This window comes from Budorcas taxicolor, chromosome 15 (genome assembly GCF_023091745.1).
Source record: "Budorcas taxicolor isolate Tak-1 chromosome 15, Takin1.1, whole genome shotgun sequence".
Lineage (NCBI taxonomy): Eukaryota > Metazoa > Chordata > Mammalia > Artiodactyla > Bovidae > Budorcas > Budorcas taxicolor.
The window spans coordinates 59,772,362-59,785,359 of record NC_068924.1 but is presented as its reverse complement, the minus strand read 5'-3'; the positions used below and the strand labels follow the sequence as shown (position 1 = coordinate 59,785,359).

At 38.4% G+C, this 12,998-nt stretch overlaps 1 protein-coding gene across 1 annotated transcript in view; it reads left to right on the top strand.

Annotated features, from left to right (window-relative positions):
- Window positions 1-9,816, top strand: part of DCDC1 (doublecortin domain containing 1) — a 428,530-nt gene extending 418,714 nt beyond the window's left edge. The window contains exons 35-36 of the mRNA XM_052652176.1: window positions 6,172-6,322; window positions 9,668-9,816. Of these exons, the coding sequence (XP_052508136.1) occupies window positions 6,172-6,322; window positions 9,668-9,816 (300 nt within the window). The remainder of the gene's footprint in view (window positions 1-6,171; window positions 6,323-9,667) is intronic.
- Window positions 9,817-12,998: the final 3,182 nt, after the last annotated feature.

Below are 12,998 nucleotides of genomic sequence, written 5' to 3'. Positions count from 1 at the left end.
TCTTCTGTCACCCCCTTCTTCTCCCACCTTGAATCTTTCAGAATCAGGGTCTTCTCCAAGGAGTCAGTTCTTTGCATTAGATGGCCAAAGTATTGGAGTTTCAGCTTCAGCATCAGTTCTTAAAATGAATATTCAGGACTGATTTCCTTTAGGATGGACTGATTGGATCTCCTTGCAGTCCAAGGGACTCTCAAGAGTCTTCTCCAAATGATGTTCAAAAGCATCAATTTTTTGGTGCTCAGCTTTCTTTATAGTCCATCTCTCACATCCATACGTGACTACTGGAAAAACCATAGCTTTGACTAGATGGGCCTTTGTTGGTAAAGTAATGTCTCTGCTTTTTAATGTGATGTCCACTTTTCCTCCAAGGAGCAAGCGTCTTTTAATTTCATGGCTGCAGTCACCATCTTCAGTGATTCTGGAGTCCAAGAAAATAAAGTCTCTCACTGTTTCTGTTATTTCCCCATCTATTTGTGATGAAGTGATGGGACCAGATGCCATGATCTTAGTTTTCTGAATGTTGAGTTTTAAGCCAACTTTTTCACTCTCCTCTTTCACTTTCATCAAGAGGCTCTTTGGTTCTTCACTTTCTGCCATAAGGGTGGTGTCCTCTGCATATCTGAGGTTATTGATATTTCTCCCAGCAATCTTGATTCCAGCTTGTGCTTCATCCAGCCTAGCATTTCTCATGATGTACTCTGCATATAAGTTAAATAAGCAGGGTGACAATATACAGCCTTGGCATATTCCTTTCGTGATTTGGAACCAGTCTGTTGTTTCATGTCCAGTTCTAACTGTTTCTTGACTTGCATACAAATTTCTCAGGAGGTAGGTCAGGTGGTCTGGTATCCCCATCTCTTGTAGAATTTTCCAGTGTGTTGTGATCCAGATAGTCAAAAGTTTTGGCATAGTCAGTAAAGCAGAAATAGATGTTTTTCTGGAACTCTCTTGCTTTCTTCATGATCCAGCAGATGTTGTCAATTTGATCTCTGCTTTCTCTGCCTTTTCTAAATCCAGCTTGAACATCTGGAATTTCATGGTTCACATACTCCTGAAGCCTGACTTGGAGAATTTTGAGCATTTCTTTGCTAACGTGTGAGATGAGTGCAATTGTGGGGTAATTTGAGCATTCTTTGACATTGCCTTTCGTTGGGACTGGAATGAAAACTGACCTTTTCCAGTCCTGTGGCCACTGCTGAGTTTTCCAAGTTTACTGGCATATTGAGTGCAGCACTTTCACAGCGTCATCTTTTAGCATTTGAAATAGCTCAGCTGGAATTCCATCACCTCCACTAGCTTTGTGGTAGTGGATGCTACCTAAGGGCCACTTGACTTCACATTCCAGGATGTCTGGCTCTAGGTGAGTGATCACACCATCCTGATTATCTGGGTCTTGAAGATCTTTTTTGTATCATTCTTCTGTGTGTATTCTTGCCACCTCTTCTTAATATCTTCTGCTTCTGTTAGGTCCATACCATTTCTGTCCTTAATTGTGCCCATCTTTGCATGAAATGTCCTTTGATATCTCTAATTTTCTTGAAGAGATTTCTAGTCTTTCCCATTCTATTGTTTTCCGCTATTTCTTTGCGCTGATCACTGAGGAAGTCTTTCTTATCTCTCCTTGCTAGTCTTTGGAACTCTGCATTCAAATGGGTGTATCTTTCCTTTTCTCCTTTGCCTTTAGCTTCTCTTCTTTTCTCAGCTATTTGTAAGGCCTCCTCAGACAACCATTTTGCCTTTTTTGTTTCTTTTTCTTGGGGATGGTCTTGCTCACTGCCTCTTGTACAATGTCGTGAACCTCTGTCCATAGTTCTTCAGGCCCTCTATCAGATCTAATGCCTTGGATCTATTTGTCACTTCCACTGTATAATCACAAGTGATTTGATTTAGGTCATACCTGAATGGTCTGATGGTTTTCCCTACTTTCTTCAATTTCAGTCTGATTTTGGCAATAAGGAGTTCATGATCTGAGCCACAATCCGCTCCCGGTCTTGTTTTTGCTGACTATGTAGAGCTTCTCCATCTTTGGCTGCAAAGAATATAATCAGTCGATTTTGGTATTGACCATCTGGTGATGTCCATGTGTAGAGTCTTCTCTTGTGTTGTTGGAAGAGGGTGTTTGTTATGTCCAGTGCATTCTCTTGGCAAAACTCTATTAGCCTTTCAACTGCTTTGTTTTGTACTCCAAGGCCAAATTTGCCTGTTACTCCATGAATCTCTTGACTTCCTACTTTTGCATTCCAGTCCCCTAAAATGAAAAGGACATCTTTTGGGGGTGTTAGTTCTAGAAGGTCTTAAATATTCTTAACAATGGAAAAAAAAGAAGAAACAGGATCATTTCCCCTCCATAGACAGCTAGAAAGTTGGAATTTTTTGTTTTTTATTTTTTCCTTTCCCGTGTCCCTTTTTAGTGATGTTTTACATTTTTACTTTCCCTATAAAAACTTATTTTAAAATTTTAAATTGATTTATTTTCTAACCATTTTTTATAACAGTTGTATCATGTTCTAGTGATCTTACTGCTTAATATTAGTCACTTTATACTATGACTTTTCCATGGTGAAGGAATTTCATTCATTTTTTAAGTAATCTGAAATGTATCTGAGCGATATGTTTTCTGAATTTTTCTACATGTAAGAATACCTTTTGTTTCCTGTAACCAAAGTATTAATTTAGCTGAAAACTGAATTCTTACACTGAAACCTTTTCCCCTAAAAGGCTCATTTTCTTTAGTAGTCAGTGTTACAGAAAACAGGTCTAAACATAACTGAATTTTCCCCCCTTGTCTGAAATTCATACTTTTAACCTAGTTAAAGTTAAATGTTAGTCATTTTTTCATTAACTTTGCCGTATCTTGGGTTAACCTATTTGATATGAAGACATGTTTGAAAAAAGAGGATTTTCGTCTGTTTTTTTAATATAATTCCTTAAGTTTATATATTCTGAATTCTTCTCCACTAATACCTATATTGTATAGGTTTAATATCTGATGTCCTGATGTGACATTTGTTTAACTTTTCTCTTATAAATTTTGTCTTATTCTTTCTCTATATCCTAGGAGATTTTCTCAACTTAGTCCTCTCTAATACAATTTGGTTTTCTATAATATTCAGTCTGCTTTTTTTCTGTTTGTAAGACAGAGTTTGATTCTACTACTGAATCTTTCATTTTGTTGCCCCTCATTTAGCTCTCTATTCATATCGATTTAAAACTCTGTTTCTTCTCTTACCAGCTGTGTGACCTTGGTTATGATATTTAGCCTCTCTGTTCTCCATTTTTTTTCACCAAGAAAAAGAGGATAATAATTATTCCCACAAAATAAAATTATGTTATCCTTAGAAATTTTTAAATAAGTTTCTAGCCCATAGAAATGTGCCAGTAAATTTAAACTGCTATTATTATGATGATCATCATCACCATCACCATCATTATCTCTGTCTACATCTCAGCAATGCTCCTTTCCTTTAAGCTATTGTCATCTCACTTCTGTGTGTGTGTCTCTGTGGAAGTCATATTTTATTAAAATTTGGGGGAGCACAATACAGATACTCTAAAATGTATTTGTGCTCTAAATCTTAAAAAACCTCTTCACCTTGTGTACAGATACTGTTTATGTTGTAGAATATTTTCACAATCCTCTTATTGCTGAGGTTCATTTTTCTATTTGTATATCCTTGTACAAGGAGAGCTCTATTGACAGGAGACATTAGTTTTCTTTTGTTCCCCTAAATTTTGACTTGGGAGCTGTAGGATCCTCCTATATATCCTGAATCAGAATCAAATTGCTGCTGACTGGCCATTATTCAGCAAGGGGTGTGGGACTGCATTTAAGTCTTTCCTCCCACTGCTCCTGTCTGACTACTCCTTCTACAACAGGAATGTATTCTGGGATAATTTCTGTTACTGCTCAATTCAGTGCATCCATCCCTTGCTCAAAATACTGGGTGAAAAATTCAGTCTCTGAATTGCATTATCTCATCACTCTCTTGTCTTCCTTCATATTTCTGAACCATTTTCCAAATGCAAGATACCATAAGTTGCCCAGTTCTACAACTCAATTGCTGTGAGCTGTGGCCCCTAATTTGATGTATAAAAAGAAGTATTAGGTGACTGGAGCTATGTGAACCTGGCCCTTTCATTTTGAGAGAGCTGCTGTCTGGCCTGGATGATAGGTAGAAGTCAGGCAGGTGTGTGGAAATGTCTTACTTTCCTCCTGCTTGCTTATATGTTCTGTCTTAAAGTCTTATGCACACTAATGGAACCACTCTTCAGGGTCTGGCAACAGGTTGAGTGATCTTTTTTAAAACTGTTGACACTTTGCATCTGTGCATGTGTTTTTTTTACTGTTTCAGGGAAAATTGAGAGAAATTGGATTAGGCTCTAACAGATAGCTTTTTAATTTACCAATTAAAAAAAAAAACCTTTGATGATAATAGAATCATAGAATCCAAGAGGTATTAGACCAAAATTTGATTTTATAGTTGAAGAGACTTTCGTAGGCACATTGCCTGACTTGTTTGAGGTCAGACAGAGGCCAGAACCAGGTCAGTGCTTTTGTCCTTCTAGTGCATTGCTTATTGGAAAAAAAAATTTGAGCTATTCTCACAAATCTAGATTCTTCAAGTCAAGATCTTTCACACTGAGCCATTTCTTAAACAGAAAGGAGTCTCTTCTATATGGAAAAATAGAGAACAATTTAACTTATATGCAGAGTACATCATGAGAAATGCTGGGCTGGATGAAGCAAAAGCTGGAATCAAGATTGCTGGGAGAAATATCAATAATCTTAGATATGCAGACGACACCACCCTTATGGCAGAAAGCTAAGAAGAACTAAAAAGCCTCTTGATGAAAGTAAAAGAGAAGAGTGAAAAAGTTGGCTTAAAGCTCAACATTCAGAAAACTAAGATCATGGCATCCAGTCCCATCACTTCATCGCAAACAGATGGGGAAACAATGGAAACAGTGGCAGACTTAATTTTGGGGGGGCTCCAAAATCACTGCAGATGGTGACTGCAGCCACAAAATTAAAAGATGCTTACTCCTTGGAAGGAAAGTTATGGCCAACCTAGACAGGACATTAAAAAGCAGAGGCATTACTTTGTCAACAAAGGTCCGTCTAGTCAAGGCTATGGTTTTTCCAGTGGTCATGCATGGATGTGAGAGTTGGACTGTGAAGAAAGCTGAGCACCGAAGAATTGATGCTTTTGAACTGTGGTGTTGGAGAAGACTCTTGAGAGTCCCTTGGACTGCAAGGAGATCCAACCAGCCCATCCTAAAGGAAATCCAGTCCTGAGTGTTCATTGAAAGGACTGATGTTGAAGCTGAAATTCCAATACTTTGGTCACCTGACATGTATACTATCATGTAAGAATTGAATCGCCAGTCTATGTCTGACGCAGGATACAGCATGCTTGGGGCTGGTGCATGGGGATGACCCGCAGAGATGTTATGGGGAGGGAGGTGGGAGGGGGGTTCATGTTTGGGAACACATGTAAGAATTAAAGATTTTAAAATTAAAAAAATAAAAAACTATAAAAGAAAAGAAAAGAAAAGACCCCGATGCTGGGAAAGATTGAAGGTGGGAGGAGAAGGGGACGACAGAAGGTGAGATGGTTGGATGGACATGTCCACCGACTCAATGGACATGAGTTTGAGTAACTCTGGGAGTTGGTGATGGACAGGGAGGCCTGGTGTGCTGTGGTTCATGGGGTTGCAAAGAGTTAGACATGACTGAGCAACTGAACTGAACTGAAGAGAACAAGAAGGACGAATCCACTGACAAGCACTGAAGTTCCTCACTGTCTAACCGCATTACGGAACATTTGTAAACCCTTCTCATCTCCTTCTATACCTCTTTCTTTTCTTTTAAAATTTTTATCAGAGTATAGCTGATTTACAATGTGGTGTTAGTTTCAGGTATACAGAAAAGTGAATCAGGATATATACATATATCCACTCTTTCTTTTTTTAAGATTATTTTCCCATATAGATCATTACAGAGTATTGAGAAGAGTTCCCTTTGCTACTCAGTATACCTCTTTCTAGCAATTATAAATAAAATGAATACTTATATCATGATAATAGTTCTCTTCAAGGAGTTGATTCTTTAACACTTAAACATGTTGTGACATCGCACACCCACCCAGCATGTGTCTCTTTGTGTTTCAGCTCCTGAATGACTGCTCCTCTCGTCTCAAGCTGGCCCACCCGGCCAGAGCGCTGTACACCCCCGACGGAGAGCCAATTCACTCGTGGGATGATGTCGAGCGAGACATGGTCATCTGTGTGTCTACAGGGCGTAGCTTTAGAACGCAGCGAGGTATGAGTGATGATTTCTTTTCCATCATGTTTTTGAAGAATTAAAGCATTCACTTGTTTCTTCAAAGAGCTTTTTTTTTTTTTTTTTACTGAATTTTATATCCCATCATGATGATTTTTAATGACTATCCTACTCCACACTTTTGTATGCCATACTACCAAAGTTAAATTCCATGTATTTATTTGCTGGAAGCTCACTGTTACCACTGTTTGATCTAAAGCATTCAACGAAAGTTCTGTTAGTCTTGAGTTTTATCCAAGGGGCTTTAGTTGTAGAAATTTTAAAAGGCCTCCTTTGAAGGTATTCATTTTTTAGCATGGACCCAAGGAAAGTGAGGCATCCTTGATTTCCTACTTTGCAAGTTATTTAAAACTTAATGTTTCTTTAAAAAACAAATATACACTTTACAGATTTATTTTGTTTACTAATAAGTAAATATATGCTTGTTTATTATCTTGTCTGTCTTTCAATAATTTTTTTGATAAATGTTAGAAATGGAAGAGAATATAACATTTGGTATTAAACCAATTCTTGTCTTTCATCCTACCTATCCTGAGGAATTTAAAACCCCTTTCTGGGGTAGGTCTACATTAACAAAGACAGAATGTTCAGGATATCCTGAAAAACTGATAACATTTTAAAAGAAATCAGAAGATTCAGGGGACATCATAGCAGTCCAGTGGTTAAGACTCTGTACTTCCACTGCAGGGGGCACAGGTTCAATCCTTGGTCCAGGGAACTAGGATCTCACATGCCACGTGATGTGGGGGAAAAAAATTAGAAATGAATTACCTGGGATTTTAAAAATAACTAATGTTAGGTTATCTCTTTTAAAAGCCACCATAAAATTATTATTCAGTTCAGTTCAGTTCACTTCAGTCGCTCAGTCGTGTCTGACTCTGAGACCCCGTGAATTGTAGCACGCCAGGCCTCCCTGTCCATCACCAACTCCTGGAGTGCACTCAAACTCATGTCCATCGAGTCAGTGATGCCATCCAGCCATCTCATCCTCTGTCATCCCCTTCTCCTCCTGCCCCCAACCCCTCCCAGCATCAGGGTCTTTTCCAATGAGTCAGCTCTTCACATGAGGTGGCCAAAGTACTGGAGTTTCAGCTTTAGCATCAGTCCTTATAAAGAACACCTAGGGCTGATCTCCTTTAGGATGGACTGGTTGGACCTCCTTGCAGTCCAAGGGACTCTCAAGAGTCTTTTCCAACACCACAGTTCAAAGGCATCAGTTCTTCAGTGCTCAGCTTTCTTCACAGTCCAACTCTCACATCCATACATGACCACTGGAAAAACCATAGCCTTGACTAGATGGACCTATGTCATATGTAAGATATATAAACCAAAAAATTTTAAAACAGTTGCAATCCTATCTTTACACTTAGCCTAGAAAGGGCAAAAATAAGGGAATGAAAACTAAAATGCAGGAAGACAAGGATTTATGTGGATACCTAACACTATTCTGAGGATACCACACAGATTCCCCCAGCACCATCCTACATAAAAGAAGGGCATTAATCTTTATATTCTTTGTATTTGTCCCCATCATTCACCATTACACCTCACCCCAGTTCTTGGTGACCCTCACTATGTAATTATTTAGAAGAATTACTTAGAATGAACCAGTGATGTTGTTCTTAACAGCAAGTACTAATTGACAGCTTTCTGTATTCCGTAGCTAATAAAAGAAATGTAAGCCAGGTTTCCTTCCCTGAAAGAGTTTTGGATCTAGTTAAGTATATGAACACACTTGAAGTAATTGACTAGTAAGTGGTGTGGTAGAAGCTACCTTCCTAGTCCTTTTGTTATTTATGCTTAATCTTTCGTACTCTTGGGATGGCCTTCTATTGCCTGGACCTCACCCTCCCGGCCCCACTGTATTCACTGGGCCTTTCAGATAAATAACGGGAAACCTATCCAGCTGCTGCTGCTGCTGCTAAGTTGCTTCAGTCGTGTCTGACTCTGTGTGACCCCAGAGATGGCAGCCCACCAGGCTCTCCCGTCCCTGGGATTCTCCAGGCAAGAACACTGGAGTGGGTTGCCATTTCCTTCTCCAATGCGTGAAAGTGAAAAGTGAAAGTGAAGTCGCTCAGTTGTGTCCGACTCCTAGTGACCCCATGGACTGCAGCCCACCAGACTCCTCCATCCATGGGATTTGCCAGGCAAGAGTACTGGAGTGAGTTGCCATTGCCTTTTCCAACCTAGCCAGAGAGGTATCCAAAACACAGAGAGAAATGTAGGCTACCTTCCCAGAACCAAGCTTGTTACACATAAAAACTGCAAAAGGAAAAGAGAAAACTGAAAATGCAAACATTACTCTTCTTACCATTTTCTTCCTTGTTAGCTCTGTAGACCTTTGACAAGGCTAAATAGACATTCATTTTTGTGTCTTCAATTCTTTAACCACATTGATTACTATGATGTGAAAGAGCTATTTCTTCTCCTCTTAAAATGGGTCCTCATATTCCTTTAATGGTGAAAGTGTTAGTGGTTTCCCCCAGTTGTCTAAGATCTTTTCAGTGGGTGATATATGTTCTAGAAAATCTAACTGATAGCAGAGTCTAACTTAGTTGCTATTAGAAAGTTATTTTATTATATGAACTGCCATTTTATTGTTTTTCCTGAAATAATTAAATGAGAAATAATCATTTGGTAGACATCTAAACACTCAGAATGCTTTAAAAAAGAGAGAAATGCTACTAGCATATATATACATGTACATATATACTCTTGTGAAGGGACATTTAATGAATCATGCTGTTCATAATTCTTCTGTGACCTACTGACTTAAGTATGTAGTAGAAAATAAGGCAGCTTGGGATTTTCAAAACTAAACGCCTAGTAAGAACTTATTTTATGTACTATAATGTAAAAACATTCAGCATGTGAAAGTCACCGAAGAATCACATTTGGTCTTTGAAAAATGGATTTGTTTTGGCAAAACAAATCAGACACTGTTAGAATGGTGTCTTTCACACAAACCCCTAACAAAATTAAAAGAGTGCTTTATGCCATTTGTCTTCAGCTCTGAACATGGTTCTCAATGCTGTGTTTACCATTTTTTCAGTGGGTTCAATTTTTAGACCACTTCTAGGTTAGCTTCCAATTCAGGCTTTATAAAAAGCTTGGAAGGAAGCCCTCTCTAGCAACTGCCATTCTGTAGAAATCCAAAGAATGTTAACACATATCTGATGTGATAAGCAAGTCAAGTGTGTAATGAGAGAGTCTGGCGTGGGAGTCGAGGGTTTCTGAAGGATCTTCGAGTTTTTCATCATCCTGAACTTTTAATCATTTGCTATAAATACATTGACTTGTCTCTCAAAATAATTTTTTTAACAGAGTTAAAGCAACTGGTGGAGATCAGAGCAAATTATGCCCGAATCTGCAGGCAGCAGGGCCCTCAAGCCACAGACATCATGCTGTCGCCATCCACAAAGCTGCATTCCCTGGTACCTTCACGCGCTGAATTCCTGGTGGAGCCATCCTAGTTCGTGTTCTGTTTCACTGGGATAGGTGTGTGGACATACTTATGTGTTTGCTAGGATGTGATGTGATGATTAGCCATCGTTCTTAATTTTATACCATACTCGCTCCATTTTACACAGTGGCATTTGATGCCTCAAATCTGTTCTTAGAAAGACAACAAAACTCGACAAAGCAATGACAGTGATCTATCTTAGGTGTATTTTCTCCCAGGAAAAGAAAAAGGAAAATATTTGTTATTACTGAAAAATAGTTTTGTGGGATCAAATAGCATATATTATTATATATATACTTTTTTATTCTTACATATAATTTGATAATAAAATGGACTAACAGTTGTAGTGTGTGTATATATATTTACATATGTATGTAAATTTAGTAGGATCAAGAGTAGTATATGTACTATATATATAGAAATAATTTTATATTATTCATTTTACATGGGCTTCCCTGGCGGCTCTGGGGTAGAGGAACTGCCTCTCAGTGCAGGAGACCTGGGTTCGATTCCTGGGTCTGGAAGAGTCCCTGGAGAAGGAAATGGCAACCCATTCTAATATTCCTCCCTGAGAAATCCCATGGACAGAGGAACCTGGTGGAATACAGTCAATGGGGGTCACAAAGAATCAGACATGATATAGTGACTAAACAACAACAGCAAAATATTTTTTATTCTTATATATAATTTGATAATAAAATAGACTGATAATTGTAGTGTGTGTATATATAATATATAGAGAGAGTTATATTTAGTAGGGTCAAGTAGTATATGTACTATATATAAATAAATCTATATTACATATATAAATTATATATATATATCTATAATTTGATAGTAACAAAGACTCTTTGACTACCTAATGCTAAATTTGAGTCAAACCGACATTTTTCTGGCTCAGCCACTTTATTTTTCAAGGTTCCATGCTAAAATCCTACATTTGCTAAATGAAAATGAAATGGCTGATGGCCACCAAACCCCACATGAATTGCTTTCTCCTCTTCCCACTTCCCCTTGGTTTGGCCTGTGGTAATAGGACTCCTCACGAGCACAGCTAGATGTTGTTCACAGAGTGAAGCTGGATCATTTCTGACGTAAGCTCAGTAACCAAAAGCCGTGGACTGTGTCCTGAATACCGAAACTTAAGGAAAGGATATATGCACCACTTGAAGGGAAAAAATCATGTGGGGATTTTTCTTAAGGGGTCAAGGGAGATCCTTAGCAGTCACATGTAACAATACTACAGGAAGATAATTTACCTTTTAATTTCTTTCTGCTATGGAGAAAGAATTATTTTTTAAGAAAAATATCAGTGACACACCAGAGTTTGGTTTCTAGTTCTGGTAAAAAAATTTTCCAGAGAAATGCTCTTCTTTTTTCCTCTGAAAGCCTTTGGCATCTCCATCTGAGTATAAATCGCAGCCTGGCTAGAAGTGTACAGAATGGCTCATCTGGGCTCACTCCTCAATCCACCACTGTAATGTGGTGCAGGAAGGCAGTAGATCATTTCTACTGAAGGGGGCTCTTGGTAATCGCTGCAAAAGGCCTAGCATTTACTCCCAGTCTGCAAATCAGTCAGGTCGCATGAATAAATTCCTGCTGCCTCCGACACTACTAAAAGCAGAGCACATTGAGGCAAAATTTCAAGTTGCATACACAACAATTTGCCCTTTTGCAGACCTCTTCTCTATGTGTTGTGCAGTGTTAGAGATGTGAAGGCATTCCAGGACACCTTTGTGATACGTATGAAAGAAAGATCGCATGTGCCCCTATTTCGCTTTTCCTTTTGTTGAACGGGAAGGGTTAAGGAACATGCTCCCGGTCACAAAGTGGGCCAGTAGGATTCTTACCTGCTGGGCCTCTTCTTATAAAAACTGGATTACAATCCCCAGAGACATAGAACTAGTTTTATTTTTTTTCCAGATTCCTTGAAAAGAAGGGCATTTCTCTAGGTGAAAAAGTACCTATCATTTTGCTGCCAAGGAAAAGTTGATTTGCTATGAAAATGCTGTGATTTCACCATGGATCAAATGCGCAGATTCTTGTGAAGTCTTCACTGTTGTGTGTGAACATGTCTGAAGCGAAAATTGGTAATATCACACAACACTCTATCAGTGTACCAGGAGACGTAAGGCAAAACTCTTAACTGAACTTTTCTATTACTCGTAAATGTGATTTTAGATGTAATATAACAGTCATCAACACATCACATTTTACCAGCAAGGCAGTGACATGTACTTTGTTGACGATGGCTTACGCAGAGTATCTTGGCAGTTCGTAGCCATTTTTAACTTCAGACTAAGAACAGCCCTGCTCTTTATTATTGACCTTCTTCTATGATCGCCTGGATCATGTGGACTGACACCACTAAAAGCAGAGCACACTGAGGCAAAATTTCAAGTTGCAGACACAACAGTTTGCTCTTTTGCCCTTCTGTGATCACCAACCATGTGGACTGGAGGGCAGTTACTCTACCTTCAGCAAGGACTATAGGATAAGACTATTTTAATTCAATTCAACCCTCCGAGGATTTTAATAAACCCAGTAATTTCCTTTGGGGACATGCTTATCAAATTTGAATCAGCCTCATATATATAAGTCACATTTCAATATTTTTCTATCAACTGGAAATCATTTATTATTAAATACTAAAGCAACCATCCTCAAGTCTGTGGTGTTCTCCCGAAATTTATTTCCTGCTGGTTTGCAAACACCCTTAAGTTGATCCAGATGTTAATCAACCATGTACCCGCGTTTGTGATTGTCCTTGGAAGAAAGAATTTTCTGGATGTTTCTGTCCCACCTCTAGCCTTTGTTACCTGATTAAGTGTTGGGATGAAGCTGCATATTTTTAAGTAAACTAACTGAAAGCAATGTGTCTGAATGCTTGAGAAACATTTTGAAATTATGGCACCATTTATAAATAAGTGTTATATCTGTGTACTTATGGCAGGTTTATAAAACAGGACATGTTAGAAGTGATTCAAAATCCAGATGTAGTTTTGTGGCGTAATAACCCTGAATTTCCATTTTGTTCTTGATTGTTCATAATTACTGAATATTTTTTTGTATGGATCAAGAAAACAAAGCAAACAAGCAAACCACAACAAAAAGGTAAAAATACCTCTGCTCTCTTTTGCAAGAGAATCACTTAGAAATTGTGGCCAGTGGCAGCAGCATTTGTAAGCTAAC